The sequence below is a fragment of the Acanthaster planci genome, linkage group LG09, assembly GCF_054643075.1.
Source record: "Acanthaster planci isolate LZ-2023a linkage group LG09, COTS_SCS, whole genome shotgun sequence".
NCBI classification, from domain to species: Eukaryota; Metazoa; Echinodermata; class Asteroidea; order Valvatida; family Acanthasteridae; genus Acanthaster; species Acanthaster planci.
Window position 1 is genome coordinate 6,957,533 of NC_141785.1, and position 23,437 is coordinate 6,980,969.

At 40.5% G+C, this 23,437-nt stretch overlaps 1 protein-coding gene and 1 pseudogene across 2 annotated transcripts; one reads left to right on the forward strand and one right to left on the reverse strand.

Annotated features, from left to right (window-relative positions):
- Positions 1-9: 9 nt before the first annotated feature.
- Positions 10-14,726, reverse strand: rogdi (rogdi atypical leucine zipper). The gene is made up of 4 exons (XM_087141480.1): positions 14,617-14,726; positions 9,378-9,449; positions 8,515-8,548; positions 10-889 (listed from the first exon to the last, which is right to left on the reverse strand). The coding sequence occupies exons 1-4, from the start codon at positions 14,653-14,655 to the stop codon at positions 834-836; spliced, it is 201 nt and encodes a 66-aa protein (XP_086997606.1). The 5' UTR covers positions 14,656-14,726; the 3' UTR covers positions 10-833.
- A 2,109-nt stretch (positions 14,727-16,835) lies between these two features.
- Positions 16,836-23,230, forward strand: LOC110982325 (uncharacterized; annotated as a pseudogene). Its single transcript, XR_015426504.1, has 4 exons — positions 16,836-18,666; positions 19,174-19,483; positions 20,968-21,100; positions 22,181-23,230. The product of XR_015426504.1 is annotated as an uncharacterized LOC110982325 (transcript).
- Positions 23,231-23,437: the final 207 nt, after the last annotated feature.

Below are 23,437 nucleotides of genomic sequence, written 5' to 3' on the forward strand. Positions count from 1 at the left end.
GTATTTATACACACAATATCACATCGTGGGCATCATCATTTTATGAAATACGTGTACATGTAGAGCGGAGATGTCTGCCTATCTGGTTTGACTTCATTGCCAATTATCTGGAAGCACAGTTGGACATGTGGACAACTTCCCAAAGGGGTTGATAAATTATCAGCTATTGTGTACACTTTCTTGGGTCAAAATGCAGTACTGATAAAAAAAAAAAGGGAACAAAACTGTCTGCACACAACAACAGGCAGGACCAGGTGATGGAAAGTACAGGCATACAATGTATGTTTGACACCATATGTACGTACATGGCAACACTGGTTATGCGTGTGGTACTAGCAAAGACCACTTCAGAAAAACCATCTGTACAGGACTGATGCTCCGAAAATATTAATTTTCAAATAAAGCCTTAAGTACCTAAATGTGGTGCACTGTAAGGTGCTACGAATCTGAATGAAATCCCATTACTGCTTTGGGTTTTGTTTTCCAGTTTTGTTCACATTTTATTATGCTTGTTTTGTTGTCATGCCTCATCAAGATGTGCACTGAGTTCATAAGTACTGGTATATGGAAGTCACAAGTCAACAAATTGCCCAAACTCAGCTTTGAGTTGAGTAAATTGATTTTAAGAGAGTGAACATTTCTGACAGCCATTAAAAAGTCAAACTGTCACTGTATTTCCCCTTCTTAAAGTTTGAAATATTTGAATATGAAAATCAAAACAGCTGACGACGTGCAGTTCATGTTCCCAATTTGACAGAATGTCAACTTTCAATGAGCGGTAATAACATTGGTATAATATGACCATTTTAGAGCACAAAACATGCATTCAGTACTTACTTGGAGCTTGAAAGAACAAAGGTCTCTGGCTTAATTAACTTGGCTAGTCCAACTGGAGCAAAAAAAAAGAAAAGAATTGTGTACATGAATTTGGTCAGCTAATTTTGAAAAAAATGCCCCAAGTGTAATGCTTTTGGTAGTTTGAAGAAACAAAAGCAAACATGAATATAGCCACCGAAAAGGCAAGAATGCAATAACATGTATGCACTCGGCACATATGATGCACACAGCAAACGTTAATATGTGTCAGTTCATAACAATATGTACATACATGAGAACATGTACATGTACCATATGGTAGAATTTCACTCTCAATATGTTAACAAATTACGCAAGAGGGAGAGTCATTTTTTACAGCTTTGGGCAGGAGGACTGGCCCAAAGTGTAGCAAGTATATTCACAAAAGGTGAATGAAATGAAGGGAGAGTCTTTCCTCTGAAATGGGTGCAAAATTTGAAGCAACACTGATGTTTGCATACATGTACATAATTTGAATTGAAATCACTTGGCAGCACATTAACTTTGAGCGTAGATTTTGTAAGGCTTTTTCCAGGGTGGGGAGGGGTCAAACCATCTTTCTCTGGGGGGAGAGGGGAGAAACAAGCATATAATAGACGCTTGCTTGCAGACGAGTGTTTATGGAGGGGTTGTATACATCTGCACTTGGTGTAGTCAGAACAAGAGATAGTATGTTTCTCCACAGCAACGACAATCCTTAGGAGAGAACTCAATGGACAGGGGCACAGGTTGATGTGCGCTTGCTGCGGTCTGAACAGCACACAGGCAAACAAATCTGTGTTGGAAGGTACACTTACATGTACAGCCTTTGACTGTACACTGTGCACCAAAATTAGACGGTTCCCATCATTGATCAAGCTCATTTTTTGCAACTGAGAGGGGTACCGTACCTCTTTTCAGAGTGGATAGCTGGGATTGCATTCCGTGTTCACTGAGTAATCACCTTTCCCAGTACATGTACATGTAAATTCCAATATGTATTGTACCTTTTAGTAACCCCCGGGGCTATAATAAATTACTACAGCGAAAACTTGTAGTGTAGAGTGAAGCCTGCTGGGTGCCTCCATATGTTGGTGCACAAGGCTATGGGAAACTTCTAATTTAAGCTGTGCTTAAAACAGTATGGCTATTTGCAAATCTGCTCTGTATTCGTTAAAGAAAAATGCATTTACAAAGCCAATCTGTCAAGAACCGAAACATAGACGTAACTATTTCGTTTTGCTCTGTGAACCTTTTAAATATATCACACTTCTGAGAGTAAACACTCTTATGTGTTATTCACATACCCTATGCACACCCTACACAATGCTAAAACAGCAAACATTCAAAATTCATTTCATGTTACATGTATATCACAACATGTACATGTATCTTTAACAAACACGTAAATCAATTCAAAAGGTTTGCACTTAGGACGGTATCAAAGTTTCTCCATGGGGGATAATGAGGAATCAGCAATCTACATGTACATGTAATAATTCAATACACATGTACATGTACATGTAGCTCTAGGGTAAGCCCATCACAGGCAACGACAAGAGAGTGGGAGGGACAATCACTTTGATTGGAACCTGGGACTCATGAGAACATCTTGCCTTTCAATTAACATTTGTCATGCAGAGTGACAGCACCACAATGCCCATGGACGTGCATGTGCACACAAACGGTACATGGAAAAGGGGCCACACAGAACGACTTACATGATATGCATATTATACAGAAAGTGTACAGTATGTACATGTACATGTACTTTATGTGTCCTGGGCATAATATGCATTCACGTATGACACACGTCATTCTACATGGCCTCCTTTTCTGTCTACCCACACAAATTGCTTCAATGTACAGTACATGTACATAAACACTGCTGCATCTCTTGGTTCATGCGTGAGATCCATAAACTTCTGAGGGCTGCAGAGAAGAAGGCTGCTGGTGCCGATAAACTTACCAAATGCAGATACTGGGCAGTAAATACCGGTTCTTTCCAACAGAAATTAAACGCTTTTGACAATCAGAATCTTGCATAGACTAACCCAAGCCACAAACATATTCAGAAAGTACTTGCCAAGTACTTTTTGAGAATGCCTTTTCCATACTTTACTCAAAACGCATTCATGTATGCATATCCAAAGTCCCAATTTTTAATTTGGTATAATTTTCAGTTTGGCCTAATTACGTCAGTTTTGATTTTAGCATTTCAAAGGTCCCATAAAAAGACAGAGCACTGCATATATATACATTAAACGTATGTAAATTTATGTAAATGTTAACACTAAAACTGGGCTAACAATATTACCTAGCTACATCACAGCTAATACATGTATGTTTCTGGTGTAAATTACACTAATCTCAAGAGTACAGCGGTAAGTTGAATTATTCATAATCCTGTTGCATGCAGTTTGATTCCTATGAATAAGGTTAATCCCAACTCACTGGCCAAGACAAAGTACAGGAAAGTCAATGAATTATTCATGAGTGATGCGGCGTGCATAGTTCAGTTTCTGCAGACATGAATTAAAAAATCCATATTTTAACGTGCCACTCGATAAAGCCATTGATATGTATTCTTTATTATAAATAGTTACATCACAGTGTACATTTACATATCATACAGTGGCTTGTTTCTACACTGTGTCCTGAAAAAACGAAGCAGCCAAATACTGATCATTATTAGATGTACATGTATTGAACATGGCCTGCTTACAAACTGGGATTTTTAAAGAGGACACTCCAGAGATCAATGATGTTGTTTCTTTCACTTTCATTGCTTTTGGCTTTCCAGATATATCCTCCCCCACACTAAATATCAGCACTCAAAACAGACTTTGTTCTAGTTTTCCGAAAAGGAAGGCTATTCTGGAGTTTCAGTGTATAATGCTGTCAGCATCTCCTTTGGAAGAAAACTTTAAAGGTGAAACCGTGTTTTTTCAGTTAGGTCACTTGATCAGCCTGGAAACTGGAAGAAACTCAATTCTGAGTGTTTGCATTTCATGAGGCCTGTCTCATTTGTTCCTGGTTTATTGCTAAAATCTCAAAAGCAGCCAAGAGCTCAATTGCAGAGATCTTTACAAGCATGCATTAAAAATAACAGATAAAGTAGGACATGAAATGCAGAGGAGATACAATAAAGAATCTCAAACGATAATAAAAATGTGGAATTAAGTTAAGACAAACAAGCAAAATGTTAATACATGTATCACTCGTGTTATTCAGCAATTGAATGGGAGAAGGCATGGCACCTTTCTTAGACAGTTCTACAGAAGGATGCAGAGTATTGCTCTGATTTTCATAGTCGAAACAGCGGGGGGAAATGCTTCAACTCAGAATTAGGTACGGACTTTGCAAACAATTACCAAAAGCAAATACGATGAAATGAAAGCATCGTCAAACCAGGAATGCACTCTCTTCAAAAATTTATGCAATTTATAAATACATCAAATTGATACATTATGTTTAAACGAAGGGTTTGAAGTTTACACATTTAAATGTTTCAATGAAACAAAGTTCAGTAAATATTTGAAGAGAAACATTTCAATGGAACTCAATTTTTTCCAGGTTCAACATTTGATTGACATGATTGATCTAAGGTTCTTTTTTACAGAGTCTAAATAAATGTATTCCTCTCATTTTCTTCAGCATCAATCTACTTTGGGGGGGAGGGACTGAATTTTTAAGCAAGAAAAATTGCTTACTGTCAGAGCCCCCTAACACTGATCTACACTTATCAATTGGGCTGATCATGAGGACTGTCGGTGAACTACAGAAGGTGTGTGTACATGTATACGTGTATACATTGAGTTATGTACATGTGCATGTATATGTACATGTAGACGTGGTGGTGGCCTCTATAAAGTGTTGGCAAACTATTGAAACATTTAAACAGCAGGGGAAAGTTGTTCAGATTGTTTATCAAATGAAATGTAGAATCCCACTCGATGTAGGGGGCACAGTGTACACTATCTACACTGTGTACTACCGAAACACAAATAAATGCACACGTAGAGCAAAATAATATGGTGACACAACCAACTTAGAATCAAAGTACAGCTCATGTATGTTCAAATTTCTTGAAATCTGAAGACTTTCCTTAGAGGGGAATTAGAAAACTGGCTGGCTTTAATAATTCAAAGGGAAACATTTGAAGATATTTTAACTTTAGCGTTCAACTCACAGATGTCTACCCATTAAACATGCAAGGTTGTGAAATTGTCTAAAACATGTCGCATACTTTTCATGTTGCCATGATCGTAAAATTAAACCTAGTGAAACAAGACGGCACAATAAACATTGCGATTCTGAACAGCATAGTATACTATGCACATCAGCATGGCTGTGACTACTAAGCATTTTAACACTGCAGATGAGATGAGAAATTAGTGTGTGCAATTGTTCTACGCAGTACAACATCATGAAAGCTTTGCATGGGGATTGGCATTCACGGACACCCAAACACAGGAGTGACGGTGGAGCATTTGAGATCTGAGTCACATATAGGCCTACATGCAGTCCAGAGCACAGGCAAGAAGAGAAGGTCATGAATCTGCAGTGAGCTAGTTTGGTACATGTATTCCAAAGCGCATACCTAAAGTGAAGCGCGTTCAAGATCATTCGGATGCACACGCAAGGTTTACCCTAATATCAGCATGGCCCTACGCAGATTCGCACGTGCGCTTTGTTGCCAAATGACCCTGCAAAGTAAGTCAATTCATTTGTGGGTACAGTCCACTAATTCAAGCTCCATTGAAAATAGTGTAAGACCAGCACTGTTCAGGGCCCAATAACATGCATACCAATTTTCATCCTTGAGATTTCTGAAACACAAATGAATTATTGTCTGGTCCCTAATCTTTCAATTATTCCCACAAAACAAAATCACCCCCGGAAAGTGATTTTTCCCAAGTCCGATTGCAGCCATTTTTTAAGTGGCAACCCTCAACTTTCTCGGGCACTGAGGACCATTTTTCAACCATAGTTTTTAGCCACTCTCCTCTCATATGAAAGCTCAAAGACCAAGGGAGTTGATCCTGGCAACGATTTACACAGTCTCACCATTTTGGGGGCCAAAAAAACTCCTTTTTCAAAAGATACTGTGGGGGCACTTTAATGCTAATGAGCTGGCAGGAAATTGTGCACCCTCGTGAAAAAGGAGGTTTTTCTTGAAGGACAGCTGCTAGTGTGGAGGAAAGTGCTTCTGGGTGCCAGATCGGATATCTATTGCAACCAGGATTGGACAAGTACATGTACGTGGAAGTTGTACATACATGTACATGTATGTACTAGTAGATGGGCTTTAAGCAGTTTGTGGCCATTTACCTGAGGCTTATGCATCCAAGGAAAAGAGGATTTTTGCAGTTAAACTGAGGCAAATGTGTGAAGTCAAAAATCTCACTAATAAACACTACTACATGTATTTCTCATTAATAACCTGTAATTACTTGTGACAAATACATGCTATTTGAGACTTACTTGACGGTAATTAGGCTTAGTTTTAGAGAATCCTGCAGGAGTGAGGTTTATTTTTGCCTTGCAATGGTTTTAATTTCTGTATTTTGTATTTCGGTTTTGTTGTATTCACTGTAATTAACATTTTTCACATAGATTTCCTGCACGTGTACACGTATTTGGTTGCCCGGAACTGGGACAAAAGATTTGGGCCTTATAACAAAAGACCGTGCTTAGCACAAAAGACTGAGCTGCTGGGCATTACCAACATTTTTTCGCTCTCAATAGTGGAGATAATACAGCCTTGTTTTGAAACAGTATACAACAGTTTGAGGCATTTAGAACGAGCGGATTACCACCGGGGACAAAAGCTCTCCACCACCGCAGCGCTGAGCCACACAGCACCGCTGCATGCTAATCTGGCCCCTATTGAAAAGAGGTCAACAGTGCACGTATCGGGAACAAAAGAATCTTACGTAACACAGCACAATCTGGGCTCTTTTTCCAAGGTTGCAGGCCTGGCTGAAATATTCAGGAGTCAATTAATTTTACCTGTCAGCTTTAGAGTAGTCCCAAAGAGTCCTTCATGTGGGTATAAACGGCCATTAAATGAAATGAGGAATTTTTGACGAATTTTGAAAACGGAAAATCTTGAAAAGGACCCGGCATCTTGTCTTGCTCAAGAAAAATCCAACCGGCAGCAAGTGGTTAAAATTAATGAAAAGCTGTGGCCCCTTGCATGATGTGGCAGCTTGTAAGCTTTGCATTTTTGTTTCCATTTTTTTTATTGTTAACTGTTTTATTTTCTTGTTCTATTTCAACTTGGGGTGAGGGGGAAGTTGGGAGGAGGGAGACTTTGATCAATGTATATTGTAGCTGACAAAGTACAGTAGACGTTGTACAGTTTTAGTACAGTTTTAGTCTGGTTCCCACATCAAAAGGTCCCAACTATTTTTGAGTCACATGGGCATGCACCTAAAAACAGAGGGAAGTGACTTTGACAATATGTCCTACTCCATTTTCAAGGATGAAAATGTGTGATAAACAAGCACTTCAAAACTTGAACAGCTGCATGTGCAGTGGTACACAAAATTTGGGGATACCAGAAACCCCTTCATGTACATGTTATACGGCATTTGGACAGGGTCTACATTTTGTGACATGCATGTACAGTGCATTTACTTGACACACTTTGACTGAGAAATTGTACATGTATGGTACATCAGACCTCCTAACATTGGCTATCAAAAATTCAGCATCCTTCTCCCCAAAATTCAGAAGTTTTTATGAAAATTCAGAGTATTGTACGCAACATGAGTTAACAGCTGATACAATTATTCCGGAAATTTGCACCACCGCAATACGTTCATGAGGTGCAACTGTACGTAATGTCATGGGAATACATTGTATTGAACATGCGACCATATATTCAAAATGGACACTGACTGTTCATATGTTCAATGACAACACATCTGGGCACTGGTGTCAGAATCCATCAAGTCAGCTTACCATGAACAAGGAGAAATCAGTACTGTGTCGTGCAAGAGTCAAGTCCGCATCAATGATGATGGACAGAAGCGCACATACATGTACATGTACTCACTGATTCCATAAAATTTTGATTGCCACAAGAGTTTGCACTGTACGTGTACATCACCTTAAATGGTCCACGATAATTTTTCATTTCCTAATTGTGTTGATTCACCGCGACGTTTGCCGCAAAATTCAGAGACAAATTCACAGCAGATTTAACAGCAGTGCTTAGTCTTGGCTCCAAAATGTTCGCAACTGTCATTCCTAGCAAAACCGGGTGCCGCACGATGCATACATTGTTAGTTACAATGTAGCTTGTTGAAAGAGGGTGTTTACCTCTGTGAACGATTTCGGTATCACGTCCATGATCACGTCCATCTCGCGGCAGGTACATGTATGTGCAAAAGGGGGCACTGCCAAGGTCGTTGCACGTGCAACGTGAACTGCACTGACTGTCTGGATAAGCCCGATACGTCGAATTACGATACATGCACATGATTACATGGTCAGTTTCCGGTTATACATAGGCCTGTCAAAACTGCGATTTGGCAGAAGTTTTAGGGGCGAAATCGGAATGGTGGGAACACAGTGAAACAGTGGAAATTTTCAGCCCAAATTGGGAGGGTTGGGAGGTCTGATGCACTCAGAACGTATTATTTCATGTGAAACCAATTTGGGACATACCTGAAATGGGAATGTTGAATCTTCGTGTGTTTTCCTGCAGGAAAGAAATGGACAGTGTACTCACTATATGTTGTAAAACTTCATGAACAATAACAAAATATACATGTATCAATGACAAATACTTCAAGGTATGGCTTTTCAAATCATGTAAAATTTAGAAAATATATCAAGAACCTACATGTATACCCCTGTATACCAAAATTTGTCTCATTTGATGGGACAGATTTGAAACTACCAGTGGTCCTAAATGATTTTATGCAATGTGTAATATTCTAGGTATATGTATTTTTAGGTCATACTGTAATTGCACGAGAAAGATCGCCCTGTTGCTGTAAAAGGGCCACATCACCAGCTTCCCTAATTCTAGCTGTTCCAATTTCACAGTGACAAGCATTTTAAGTCAAGCATATACTAGTCATAAAGCAAACCTCTTGTACATGCTCTTTTGATGTCTTATTTTGTTACATGCACATGTACACGTACATGTACATGTATGGCAACTTTTTATGGCTTGGGACTTGTTAGAGGATTTCTGACACAAACTTTTCCATAACGCAAATTTTTAGCAACTTCATATGCAAAACTGCATGTATTTTGACATCCCTTTGGGATTAAGCCCAGGTGAGCTTCTTTAAACATCTAAGTTTGTTCATGCTTTTCTGGAAAACAGGGGATTCACTCAGTGAAAACCTATGGAAGAAAGTGTTACTCGTTGGCTTACTGCTGCAACGAATCAACAAAGAAAGAGAAATAATTCAGCAAAAATAAGGGTAATTGAAACACAAAGGTCTAGTCTCAGGGAATAGAACAACAAAAAAATTGTACAGTATCTAGACCCTTTAATGTTGTTGAGAGATTCTCACCTTGAGTAACTGTTGCAATTGTTGTAACACTGGATGAACCTCCTCCTTAAGTAACCACTGAAACTCATCCTCCTGTAGGAGAAACCATGACGAATGACAAACATCACACCGACAGCACTTAAAATACCGTACAGGTCAAGTGTGTGAATGAGAGGGCTAGTGCTTTAGGGCCATACACGAGGGAGGGGGGTGTTGATACCTTGAGTGTTGGTGGCAGGGCTTCCAACACAGTGCGTACACTGGCAGAGTGCTTATTTTGTTTTTAACTGATTATCATGAAATGAAAACATTTTCTCATATTTTGATCCACGAAGACCAGCTTTCATACACTGAAATTGTAATAACAACTGTACTTTTTATCCCCAATAACTTAGACTGTACTAATACCATCGCAATTGGTATGATAAGTCTAAGAAGAAAGTGGAGTGCCGAGGGGGGGTTGGAAGCTCCGTGTATAATGCCATACAAACAGGGGAATGGGAAATCAAAAGTTGGCATTTCGTACGTGCACATACATGTATGTACATGGGCATACTTCAAGGGCAGCTGACTGGTTGAAGTGAGCCACTGCCCGCAGACGTGGATTTCCTTTTATTGCTCATTCACACAAAATCCCAAAGAGGCCGACCCATGTGCTGACTTGAACGCTGTAGATGGCCTGATGTAACAAGTACATGTGTCATTCCATGGCAGGGCATCAGAGCGTTGCCAAATTTTAGGTAAAGGTTAGAGACATCGTACTCTAATGAGTTAATGTTTGTTGGGGTTGGACTGTACATGTATCTTATTATGTCAGTTGGTTGCTGTATCTCGCCTTTTTTCAAAAGTCAAAATTACAACTAAAATAATACCCTCCGCAAGTACCCCCCAAGTTTTGTTTTGATAATACCAAGAATGATTATCTGCTTCATAGATACATGTACTTATTAAACTGTTTGTGAAAAGTGTTTTCAGAAAATATCAGAAGTTTGATCTACTGAACAAACAATAAATGAAAAAAGGCAGAATTCATGAATTTCCAAAAACAACATAATTATGCAGGCTGAGACATATTTATTAACTCAAGAAAATGCACACAAATACGCAGGAAAATTCCATACATGGACAATACTCATTTTTTTTCGGCAATCATACGAGAAAGCAATAAGAAGCCAAATGAAGCTGGGAGAATGTCGAGGCAATTACTTTTAATTGAAAAACACTCAGAAATTTGTTGATCAGTCTCATAGTGTTTGTGCACAGAGTGTCAAGTGATTGTTAGGGTGTGGAACTCTTTCTGTCATGGAGAGCGATCCACATCCGGCCATTTTTAAAGCTTTTTACCAACTGCAGATTATTTGTGTTGATTTTGCATAAACTAATAAAATTGTCTGCAGGAAAATCATTCATCATCTAATATCCACAGCATTGGCACTGCAAACCGCATGGAAACTGTCTATTAGCAGGGTTGTAGCTAGGAATCTTTTAGTGCTGGATGCTTTTGACAATTTCTGAAAAAAAAAAAAATAACAGTGCATTTTCTCTCTCAACACTGGAAAATTACAATAATGTGGTATACATGTCATTGTAATTTGTGCTGGCAGGCAAGCTTCATTTACATCCCCAGTGCCCGCGGGTAAATGTTGAGTGGTGGCTGGCACCGGCCAGCACCAGCCTACGTACCTACAACCCTGAATAGTATAAAATGCAGGGATGGGATCTGGAATCTTCTACATACATGTACCGGTATCAAACTTGGCCAGTTATCCAAGACCATATTAAACAGTATCGCCATCATGACAAATGACTCTGTCAGTTCTCGCATATGGTACATGTACTTGTATGTACATGTAAATCTTCTAAGCAAAGCTTAAACTTTTAATTTTTAATGTACATGTATGTATATATGGCAAAAAAAATGGCCATTGTTTAATGGCTGTACCGTACCACATTCCAAAACAGCAGTAAACGTTGTGTGCATACATGTACGTGACCGGAACACTTTGTACAGGTACTGGTAAATGCACATGTAGGTTCACAGTGTGAAAGCAAAATACACATGTTCACACACATGGCCAGCCGCACTAGAGTCTGGGCACATGTCATGCATGTGTACTGCTCTGGAAAACTGCTAATTCCACGCGGTTGTTATCTGAACGTGGATCATTGACATGCATGTACATGTATTAATGACCATGGCAGCAGACACATTGTACCTCGCTTTGTGCACAGTCCGTCTCAGGCTCAGCGTTTCATGTTTTTGGATGCCTTATGACATTCAGCCCTAGGTTTTAACACCCTCACAGACTGGTACCGGTATGTACATACTGCAGCAAACTCAGCTTAATTTTGCTCAGTTTGGAAAAACAAAAAGTATATGTAGGGCCTAGGCCTACTGGCAGTGGTTTGGTTAGAAAAATCAGGTAGAGAAGGAATTTACCAATATATAAACAAAACTGATATGGGCGCTGTTAACGGTAGGCCTAATTCAAAAAATTTCAATTTTTTTAATGGAAAAAGTGCCATATTCAGACATCACTTGACATCCTGTACAAAAAACCCTGTCATAGCTGGAACTAGTATAATGTTAACAATTATAAGTAAACACTTTGATATCTTCCCTGCCAAATTTGATTTCAAGGCATGTATCACTTTTTAATGGCTGAGACATGTAAATCACTACAGGGAGAAAATGGAAAGAGCTCCATATACATACATGTACATGTATGGACAGTATCAATTTTCCCTTAAAATGTGACAACTGCCATGAGAAAGTAATAACATGTCCTCAGTGTGGAATTTACAATGTAGCTAAGAAAATTCTGAAGCATTTACTAAGAAGTGGGGAGTCGGGTTGGCAAGGTACATGTAGTTCTTTCCTCTCCTTCCACCTCTGTGGTCCCGGGTTCGATTCCCGGCCCGGTCCACATGTGGGTTGGGCATGTTGGGTTTTCAGTCCCTACATGTACCCGACTTCGTGGATTTTACCCAGACTATTCCTCTGGGGTTTTCCTCCCACCTCTAAAAATGCAACTGCTTCTTATTGTCTCCTCTTTACTGATGTTGGTGAATGTGGGTCGTTTGGCGGCTGCCCGAGGCACCCTTGTGGGTGCAGTGTCCCAATTCAAGGAAAATTCTCCGCCAGGCCGAAGCGCACAAAAAGTACCCCTACAGATTCTTGTGAAAAGAGGGGTCCGTTTGGGCCAAGAAATGGTGGGATTGTGTCAGTATGGCCCAGGATCATCTCTGTAGATTCAGGGGCACCCATCTGGTGGCAATGAAGACAAAAATGTGATTGAAAATTTGTCAGAAGAGCCCCAGGAAGGTGAGAGATGTCATTTGAAAAATGGTCGCTGGGAAGGCTTGGCAACATTCACTTTGGGGGGGGGGTGAATTTGTTTTGAGTGGATACTTTAAAAATTCATTGGTTAACCTACAGTACTAAAACTTGAAAATCAAATGATATCTGAAGGACCAAACAACACATTGTTTTTTGTTTGAGAGGCTTCAGGGACTTCAGTTACCTGCCCTGGGGCTCCAAACTTGGTTGATTTTACACTATTTTCAATGGAGCTTGAATTGGTTCAGTGCACCCTTGTATGCCATCGGCTCAACCATGTTTAAATGTATTCACTGTTCCACGCTTAATGTCTTCATTGTACAGCACATTTGAACATATGTGAAATTTGCACTTCATACATGACTACATTATTATTATTAAAAAAAAAACACTTAGGGCTTTTCAGAAGGGTCTCTCTCATACTGTAGTTTTGTGCACAGGGGCATAAAGCGTTGTCCGTAAATGGAACTCTTTCCGAAAACATTAAAGATGTCCATACGTGTACATGTATTCCCTTTTTTTCTTTTTGAATCATCACCAGGTTTTTGCAATGTGTAGGCATGAAAGACTGATGTTACGATCAGCTTCATCATTTGATCGACTGTACAGCCACACGTTGAATTTAAGGGGGGATTTTCGTCAGGCAGGGTACATGTGAACTGCTATTGCTCCTTACGATCATTGTTATTTCATGGTCATGATCACCAATCGCGACTTTCTGCTCATGACTAGCGTTCCTGTCTGCTTTCCTCTCTTTATGGTCCAATGAACACGTTAGGCAAACATTAGTAACTTGGACCCTACAATTTACAAATCACCTTTTTTAACATTTGGACATGGTCAGACGATAGTAGGGCCCAAGTACCTTCCATTAGCTTTTGCTTCCATAAGTTCATTTAACTCAAAATACTGCATGTGTTGACGTGCGCCAACGCGCGCCAATGACTGATCCCTGAGCACAGCATGTCTGGTAGCTGTGATCACATCAAAACTGTACACTGGACAATGTCAGCACGCGCATGCCGACACGGCATGCTTTTTGTGAATGGTCTGGGACGTTATCTCCAGAATATAACACACTGTTCAAATTGCTATTTGAACAAGATGGCAACATTGAGCTCAACAAATTGTTTCCGATTTGAAGGGGAAATTTCTCTTTTCTTCCCAAATAAGAGTAAACCTTATCATCATTATTGGAATATCATATTCTCACTTGATCCTAAGCTGGGCCCATTAGATACATGTAATTTAAGGACCATTTTGGAGGTGAATTCAGGGGATTTTGATTCAGGGTACCGTACAAGCAATTTTGAGTAAGATGAATTAGGCCTAATGGAAGTAAAAGCCTATGGAAGGCACTTGGACCTTACTGTCGCCCGACCATGTCCAAATGTTCAAAAAAGCGATTTGTAAATTGTAGGGTCCAAGTTACTCATAAACTATATGGCGTGTGTATCGACCTGACATGAAAAAAAGAAAAAATTTTTTTTAAATTCCAGATTATTGTCCAGAATGGTCAATGTGAAATGCTGTCATGGCTGTGTTCCTTTGTGTTTATCAAGCACTCAAGAAACGCCAGAGTTGCGTGTTTTTTAACTTCCACGGGACCGCAGGAGGCGACAGATTTGGATAAGTTCCGTGAGAAATAAGGCCATCAAAGCGAAATCCAAGTGGACCTCTGTATGCAGTCTACATTTTGTAGGCGAAGACAAAACTTACGATGTACCGATAAACACCGCATTACGTCATTTGTGGAAGGTCTGTTTACGATTTGAAATGAAATGTCAAAAAAACAGGGTCAGGGCAGTTCAGACAGTGCTGCCTTTGTTTTTTGTGGGGAATTACCAGGCTTGCACAGATTAAAATGACAAAAACTGGGGGTTCCAAAATGTATAATCCCAGAAAATATGATTTTCTTACCAAACTTAATCTCTCTTCTTCGTCACTGTCTTCTGCCATTTTGCCTTCTGTTTTGAACACTAGACCACTTCATGCCAATGGAGGGCGCTTTCAAAGCCGTAACCAGACCACTTAATACTGACCCTTTCCTGCAACAAAAAAAATCAAATTTGCAAACCTTTGCACTATTTTTATCAATTAATTTTTTAATAGAAAATAACTGTCTGAGACCAAATCTCGCACCAAATTAAAGATTTACCCGGATATTCTATTAATCAGTATCGATCCAACGGTGCACGAATATTCGAAGCCTTTTTGGTATCCATCTTTATAACCAAAATGGTATATCCAGCACAAGGATGATGATTTTCTGTTAGACTGTACCGATCACGTTAGTACTGATATCATTTCACATGGTAGAATCGTTAAGTAAGTGACATTTCTTGTTCATCACATCCGCTGCTGTGGACACTGACCAGTGCGGTGCCGAGACATCAAAGTCGTCGCGTCCGCCCCAGCACATGTACTACGCGTACACATGTAAACACGCATACGCGATGCGACGGTGCTTGACCCGTGACTCGCCGCTACAAGAATGTCACTCAGAAGTCTGCCCTTACAAGAGTATGGTGCAAGGGTGTCCTCTTTTTTGTAAAAGGTTTGACAAAGCAATAATTCCTGACTCTAAGAATTAAGTTTTATTAGGGCAAAACTTTTTAGATGAGATATGTGACGTATTTTTTCATCGCAAAATGTCTGTCCTCGCACGATTTGGCGCGAAAATTTGGTTCAAATTCAAACTTATTTTACAAAAGATTTTATCCGGCAGATTCCTAATTTTTTTAGTGCAATCGATTAAGATAGTCTTCTAGTTTATCAGAGTTTAGTTTTTACAACCAGGAAAACTCAATTTTAATAGATATTGATCAAATTTGGCAACACTCATTTTTATTTCTGGTGAGAAATGAAATAATTTTTGGGTTTTTTAAAAATCATTACCTTTGTTTAGGCAGGACACAAAATCAATGCCACTAAAAAACAAAACGATTAAAGTAATTTGAATTTGTCATGAAAAATTTCATAATATATGCTCTGTTTCCTGGAAATCCATTAACAAAGATACCGCCTCACTTTGCAATCAGAGCGCACGAAATCTGACATAGCCTGTTTCTATGCCGTTGTTAAGAACAAATCTTGCGCACTTTGGTAATGAGCGCCATGATCATAATTATACGTGAACTACAGTGGTTTTCGTGATCTCTGCGGCGCCCGACTAAAATCAAAACTATGGGCAAATTCACCCCTCAGTATAGGGAATTTACAGTTGAAGAATTCCTGCCATAAAATTATACGAATAAGCCATTTCTCGACTGTAAAAAAATCCTCTCTTTACTTAATCTGTCCCTTAGGGATTAGAAAAAAATGCGGTCGCAACATTTAAAAGGAATAGATAGCAGTACCGAAGAGCAAAGAAACACATGTAAACAAATACAGGCAATATACCGGTTGTGCGTAATGCGCACCGAACGCACTGCCATCCGTTGTTTCGCCCATACTTTTCAAAATGACGGTTTTACGCACAATACCAGCAGGCTATGCGTTCATACGTCTGTGCCACAGACCCAGAGACATAATTATAAATACATGTATTTGCATGCACGGCACCAAATACGCGCCCGTAAAAACGGCAAAATAGCGCCGCAATTTTCCTAGCAACGGAAGCTTCTTTGGTGGGATCTCTACTTCGCTGGTTCACAAACGAATGTGAAATGCGTGCATTACGGTCGTGTCGCTACCAAACAAAATCGGTCGTGTCGCTACCAAACTAAATGAACATTTCCCACCAGCACGGCTCTTTTCAACCCGATGAGGGGGCGCTAGGATAACCGCGCCTGGTGTTGCCACATCGAAGTGCCAAATAAAATTTAGTCTCAACGGACAACTGGATCAATCAATGTTAGTGCTCATTTTATACCGCAAATTAATACGATGACGAAGTCAAGAACAACCCTAACCTCCATTTCAAGAAAAAGCCTTTTACTCGATTAATCGGGGGAAATGATTAGGAACCAGGGCGCGTATGGAATGCCCCCAGCAACTTCTGAAAGCCACAGATACCAAGGCAAGGTAATCATCCTCCAACGGCAGTGGCGAAGCTAGGATTTTACTATTCGGAAGGTGACACAAAGAGGGCACAGGCATCTTATGGGGGCATCAGTTTTCAGTGGTGTGGGTTTTTTTTGGGGGGGGGTTATGTTACGCTTGTTCAATATCCATTCATCCGGTTTTTTTTTCTTTAAAAATCTGTAGGGTCAGGATGAGGCTGAGACTGATCCGAGTAGCTCACAATTTTTGGCTCAGAACTTAACCATATTAAGTGAAAGTGACGCTGAAATAACTAAGTTAAGTGGCTAAAAAGGTAAGTCGCCTGGCCGGGATAAGCAAACGTTTTTGAACATCATCAAAGACGAGTTAATGATTCCGTGTCTATACTGGACGTCTATTGCTGAAGGTGAGTTAAAATCATTGAACAAACTAGACCAAACAAACTAGACCGATGTTAAGGGTACTGAAATCAGAACTGTGACAAGTTACATATTTTGAGTCAAAGTCAAAAGTTAGACGAGCAGTAAGGGACGTGTTACAAAGATGTCAGATGTACATTGACAGGAATGGTGGCCATGTGAAGGGCAAAGCACATTAAAATTATGGGGTAAGTAGCGAGAACGAAGCATATTAGATTGATTTAGGTACATTCCTTGTTTTCAAGAATGCGTTCTGAAGGCAGACGCATTTGGTATTCTGCACACTTGCATGGTTGAGCCTTGTTAATCAAATATGCAAACTTGTCACAGTGCCGATTTCAGTACCCTTAACATCAGTCTAGTTTCTTCACTCATTTGTGTCAATAACCACGCAAGCTGTATACATTTGCAAAGAGGACATTCTGCCCTTTCTAGAGATTTATTTCTCTTTCCCATTAATAAAGTAGTTTTGCCATTACAGTAATTTTTATATCGGTATACCTTTTATATAACTACCCTGTATTTATGTCAATATCATTTTAGTACGAGACATGCTTACGTGTACGATGTGGGTTGATGTTCCCAATGCGATGTAAATAAAGGACATTTGATAATGTGGATCATCGATATTTGTTTACAGTCCTGAAAGCTCCGGGCTTTGTAGAAAGATTTATTTATCTATGAATCTATCTATCAATCTATGATGCCATAGTGTGTGACCCGACTTGATGAATATTGGGGTCATAGCAGAACGCGGAATGGGTGATTTTGGAGTGAAAATTTACTGTCTTGATTGGAAAAGTTTCATGTGAAGCGTACGTATGGTATTGTTCGCTTGGCTAGCGGACCTCCTAATAGATGGCCTGTCATTACACTACCAACGCTGGGCAAAACGTCGGGCAGCTTTTTGCCCAACATGTGGACGCCATGGGAGGAAAAATCCTGTACCAATCGCCTGAGAGAGGCGGAATGAGTGTCTGTGTTTTTGCTTGTTTTGTCAATTATTTTAATAATTAGGTCATTCGGTTTAAATGGGGAACGATTGAACGTTTAGGTCAGTATCCCTACGTGCATGCAAGTGGGTATGCAATGATTTCAGTAACTAATTAAAAAAAATGATATCCTCGGTTGTGCCCAGTTTACCCCACTTCCTCAACTTACAGAGTTTCGCTTTGTAAAATTTGTGTTTGACCAGACAAGGTCAACAGACCTTAAATCCACAGGGGCTTTTCACACGCGTCCAAATTTTATTTGTAGTATGCATGATCAAATAACCTTGCATAGGTATACAAGTTATCACATCTACTACCAATTTCCCGAGGAAGTAGACGACTCGACATGGATAAAGCTACAAAAATGAAGCTGAAGTTTGTGGTGTCGCTAAGCGTGAAACATTCCAAAGCAGGGATCCGGTCCATCTGTAACCGACTGGCCATGGAACACTTTGACAAGCTGACCTGCCGTCCTCAAGATAGCGTACTTTATGTCGGGTGTGGCTCGGGAGAGGAAGCCATCATTCTAGCGACAAAGGTACAGAACGTTGTCGGTAAGGTAGCTGACACGCAGACACAGTAGCTCAGCTTCAGATATGGTAGATCGGCATGGACGTGAGGTCGACAGGGAGTTCAGTCAATGTAGCGGAAACATGGGCCGTGGTACTGGTCTGTTCTGTCGACATGGGTGCGTGAATAGATTACACGCAGAGATATCCAAGGTCGACATAGAGTCCAATTAACGTGTGGTGAGTATTTGAGCTAGTCCACTCTGTCGACTAGATGCGTGAGCGGCTTTGTACGTAGGTATATGTCGTAAGTCACGGTGGCGTAAATTTGTGCCGGGAACTTGCCCAACCATGAAACTTGGACTCACTATAGTGCCCTAAATCTTTAAACGTTGATTCTTATTTTAAAAAGTCACCATCAATGGGTATGAGTGTGATATCAGGACTTTTTTCTTCGTTTCGTCTTCAGTTGTCTCCTCCTGATTCAAAGAGTTGCAGTTTAATGGCCACGATCGGTACGTTGATAAATTACCCTATTAACTGGTAAAACAGGTACTGATATCGATTCAGCTATTTTGGAGATTGCAGAGCAAGACTATCCCGCTGACAACGTGGGGTACACGTTGGATAATCTGGTAGATACCAGCCCCAACCTCCCGAAGTGGCGTGGGGCCTTCGACAAGGTGGTCAGCATCAATCGTATCATGCTGTTCCCGGAGATGCCTACTGTCCTGCGGAGCATGATAGGCCGTCTTAAGCCCGGAGGCGAGTTTCTGGCCGCCGTCCCAAACAACGACTTCAACTTCTTCTAGGAGCGGCGCAGATAATCGAGGAACTCTCTGGGATGGGGGAGTCAGTCAAGGTGAATTATCCCTGTGGTTGCAGACCAGTAAATTGTGTCCCAATAGACAACAGTCATAAATGCCCCCACTTACAAAAACAAAGAAGGAAAAAAATTACCGATTGAAAGCAATAAAAATGGCCTTATGTATGACACTGTTCAAAGTTTGAACATAAATACTCTTCAAATGTTGGTTGTATAATGAGGCGTCATCGGGTGTGTTTTTGTGTTTATATCAAATTTATTTGGACGGGAAAAAATATTTCCCAAAATGTCCATACAAATTTCATACTTTTTTACCTACAGTTTAGTATGACATAAATAAAAGGTAACAGAGTGACAAGAGAGCCTGTGGCCATGAGCGTCGCCAGGATTTTTTTCAAGAAACCATTGTTTTCCCTTTGGCTGGGTAATCAAAGGGTGGATGGGGCGATATGTCAAAGCAAATCCTTGACTTTCATCGATTTCCTCTATTGTTTCTATTTACTTCGTTTTATCCAACTTTTAAAATGTTTCCCCTTGTTTTCGGGGGGGGGGCGGAAGTTCCCCCTTTTGCCCTCCTCTTGCGACGCCCATGCCTCTGGCAATCATGGGCGTAGATCCCTTTGGGATGAGGAATCTGCATCATCATATCCCAGATTTACATCTGTATCATGAACATCGTTCCTTATAGACTATCATTTGATGTCAACCCCTCCCTTTTTTTCAAATTTTCATGGCTGGGTAAGACCCCCCCCGCAAATCCCCGTCCTCTACCCCCTAATTTCCAGTACTTGAATTTACGCCTTTCCAAGCGCGATAAGGATTTTGCAAAACTGTGGAGGGACATAAATATTCGCGACATGTCGTGAATATATTTGCGACGTCGACGTCGTCAATGTATTCACGACTTATCATGAATAATATTACGACGCCGTAAATTAATTCTCGACAATATAGTCGTGAATAAATTCATGACCAGTTGCAAATAAAATTCGCTAATGGTTGAACAAATATAGGCCAACATGTGAATAAATAAATACCTGGTTCCACATCGGAAACTTAGTGTTTTGAGCTGTCGAATGCTTCTAACACTGCTGCTGCCGCAGTGGCGGCCTCCGCTCTGCTGCTGATGTTGCCGCTGCTGCTGCTGCTGCTGATGTTGCCGCTGCTGCTGCTGCTGCTACCACTGCTGCTACTACTGCTGTTGCTGTTACCACTACTACCGCCGCCACCCTGGGCTGCCAATGCTGCAGCCACAGCTGCTGCTGAGTGGGACATAATTCCTCAGTTTGGGCCTCCCAAAGGCATGTTTTATAAAGGGGCAAGGGTAACCAAATGCTATGTTGGTGCAATTTCTTGTTTCTCTGTGAGGCAACTTGAGAGAAGTGTAAGTTTTCGCCCATACATAATTTTTTATTTTGGTTCACCTTATCACCACGTTTTCATCGGCTGAACGGTGCGGTCTCAACCTCCATATCCTATGTAATAGGTCCTCCGCTCTTTACAAATCCGTTTTAAAACAGGAGACGAACGTGACGATGTGGCGCAAAACTGTTGAGGAGGCAAAGACATTGTTGGAAGAAATTTGCGAATGGTCTCAACTTTCTTGCAAGACTCAACGTTTTGATTTTAGCCTTACCAAAAAGAAAGCAAAGCGTAAGTAGAAAACACACAAACAAGCATACAGACGGACAGAAAGACAGTGAAACAGACAGCTCGGCCGATATGCACACAAAGCAACACGCAAAAACAAAAGACTCAAACACTAAGACAGGAAACGAGCATTTCAAAATACGCCCTCGTAATATACCTTTGTGTTACAGTTACTTGTTTTCCATTTCTAAAAGTGTTCTGATACCTTTTTGGCTCCCTTGGCAGTGGAAACCTTCCTTATGTTCAGGAGCAACAGTTATGTCATTACATTAGAAAACATTTATTTTGCATTCAATTTGATTTGAATATGAAAATAAATTAGTAGAATCTTTGATATTTTGCTTCCCTTGTTGTTCCATCGTTGTATGGCAATAGGCCAACGAGCAATCCTTTTTCACAAGTGTTTTTAATGAGTAAATTTCGGAGTAAATACCGGTATGAACTAAAACACGTATGAATTGAACAGCGCCCTCCCTGAATGACATGAAAGCAACAGTTCCCCAGTTGTTTGGGAAAAGCATGGACAATACATATTTTTATATGTTTCAGTAGAAGGTGCACGTTTTAATACACTTGACCCTAGAAGAATGTCAAATGCGTGTAGTTTTCTTACTATGTAGAAGAGTATAAAGTTTCACAAAAAGTGTGTCGCGAATGAACTTTTTAAGAGTAAGCACATGAACCAGCCTGCAATTTGGATATTATATCATTGCTATGTAATGTCCTTACGAAATTGCACGGGTGACTCAAATTATGCGCCTAAAGTAGACGTGAGTACATTGTTTTGCGGTAAATCTGTTTTATTATTCGAGTCATGGTCTCAGTGCCTGTTACAAATCATATTTTCTTAAATTGGCTCAAGAGTATGAGCTTGGTCCTGTCAAAACGTAAACTTAAAAATGAAACAGAATTAACAAAAACCAAACCAAAATAACGAAAAAAGAGCGAAATGTGGTTCAACTTACTCTAACTTGACCTTGCATTCTCTCACGCAAACGCCGAGATTCAATCACATTGGTTTCAATTTATGTGATTTGCATTTTGTTGAGAGGTCTTGTTTGTGTCCTCTTTGGTGCTGCTCAGAGGTGTGGTTGGATGGTCTAGACATCCTGAACCGAATGAGTGAATCTAACCGGGGAGCGTGTCTGGAGACCATGTGGCAGTGGGCTCGGAACAACTATGGGTGCAACGACGACGGCTCGCTCCAAAAACCATCGGAGTACATGGTGATTTATGGAGTCAAGAAGAACTAGTGACAAGTCTATGGCATTGTTTTACTTGACGCTCCCACGGGTACGCCAATCATAAACCAAAATCGATTTGGTTGTAATTCCTAACAGATTTTCTTTGGTTAATCGGTCAGGATTACACGTGATGATGTGGTACTAAATCCTCAAAACAATCAACCACAGAGAAACAACCGCCGAACCAGTTTTTGGTTACGACTGCCAAACTGCACCCGCCCAGCCGGCTATGGGGCGGTTAAAACCGGACACTGATAGAGTATGCCGATTAAGGAAACAATTGTTGGTAACTTACACCCTTTTCAACAACTTTACGGTGCAGCAAACAATGTCATTTTCTATTGATGGAAATTAATTCATTTGATGAAAATTAATGTTTACTTGAATGTAGTGATAGCGCTAAAAGTCGTTTGTGAACCACGACAAGTTGCGAGCAACCGTAAACTCTGGTTGAACTTATGGACTAAAACCCGTCGACGAAAAGCCTGGTTTACATATCGACAAATGCAACGCAAAGAGCAACGCGATCCAGACGCAAACTGCAACGCGGAGAAATGGAAACGTGTCAAACAGAGGTGTCGCCAAAAACGCAGAAAAACACAAACCAGCCCGCGAACGATCGGCAAAGTGGCAGGCTCAACTTTGCCGACTATCTGCGTCCAGTAGCCGTGGTGTCCCCATACAAACACCTAATACAGTTGGTGTGATGTGTCCTCTGGATGTTTTGCCGACCAACGATGTCCCTCTCGCCTGGTTCCAGAATTTTTGCTCATTTTCTACTTAATGCTTAAATACTCCACCCTTGTGATCAATAAACAGCTGACCGTCAATGAAATGCATGAAAGTGGAATACAGGTTTGGCAAGTACAGTCAAAGGGTATTTTCCGCAAAATATCAAGGAGTTTTGGACGCCATTTTGTTTCGATTTTTGGGAATGACGTCATGCACCGTCTCTTCCGTTCGTGTCGGCGTCTTCACGTCTTGCACACCGTCTGCGTTACAAACGACCATATGGAAACTAGGCTTTACATTCCTCCCCGACTTTCCTCAATGCGTGTTCGTGCTCAAAGACTCGTGCATTAGTGCGGTTGAAAAC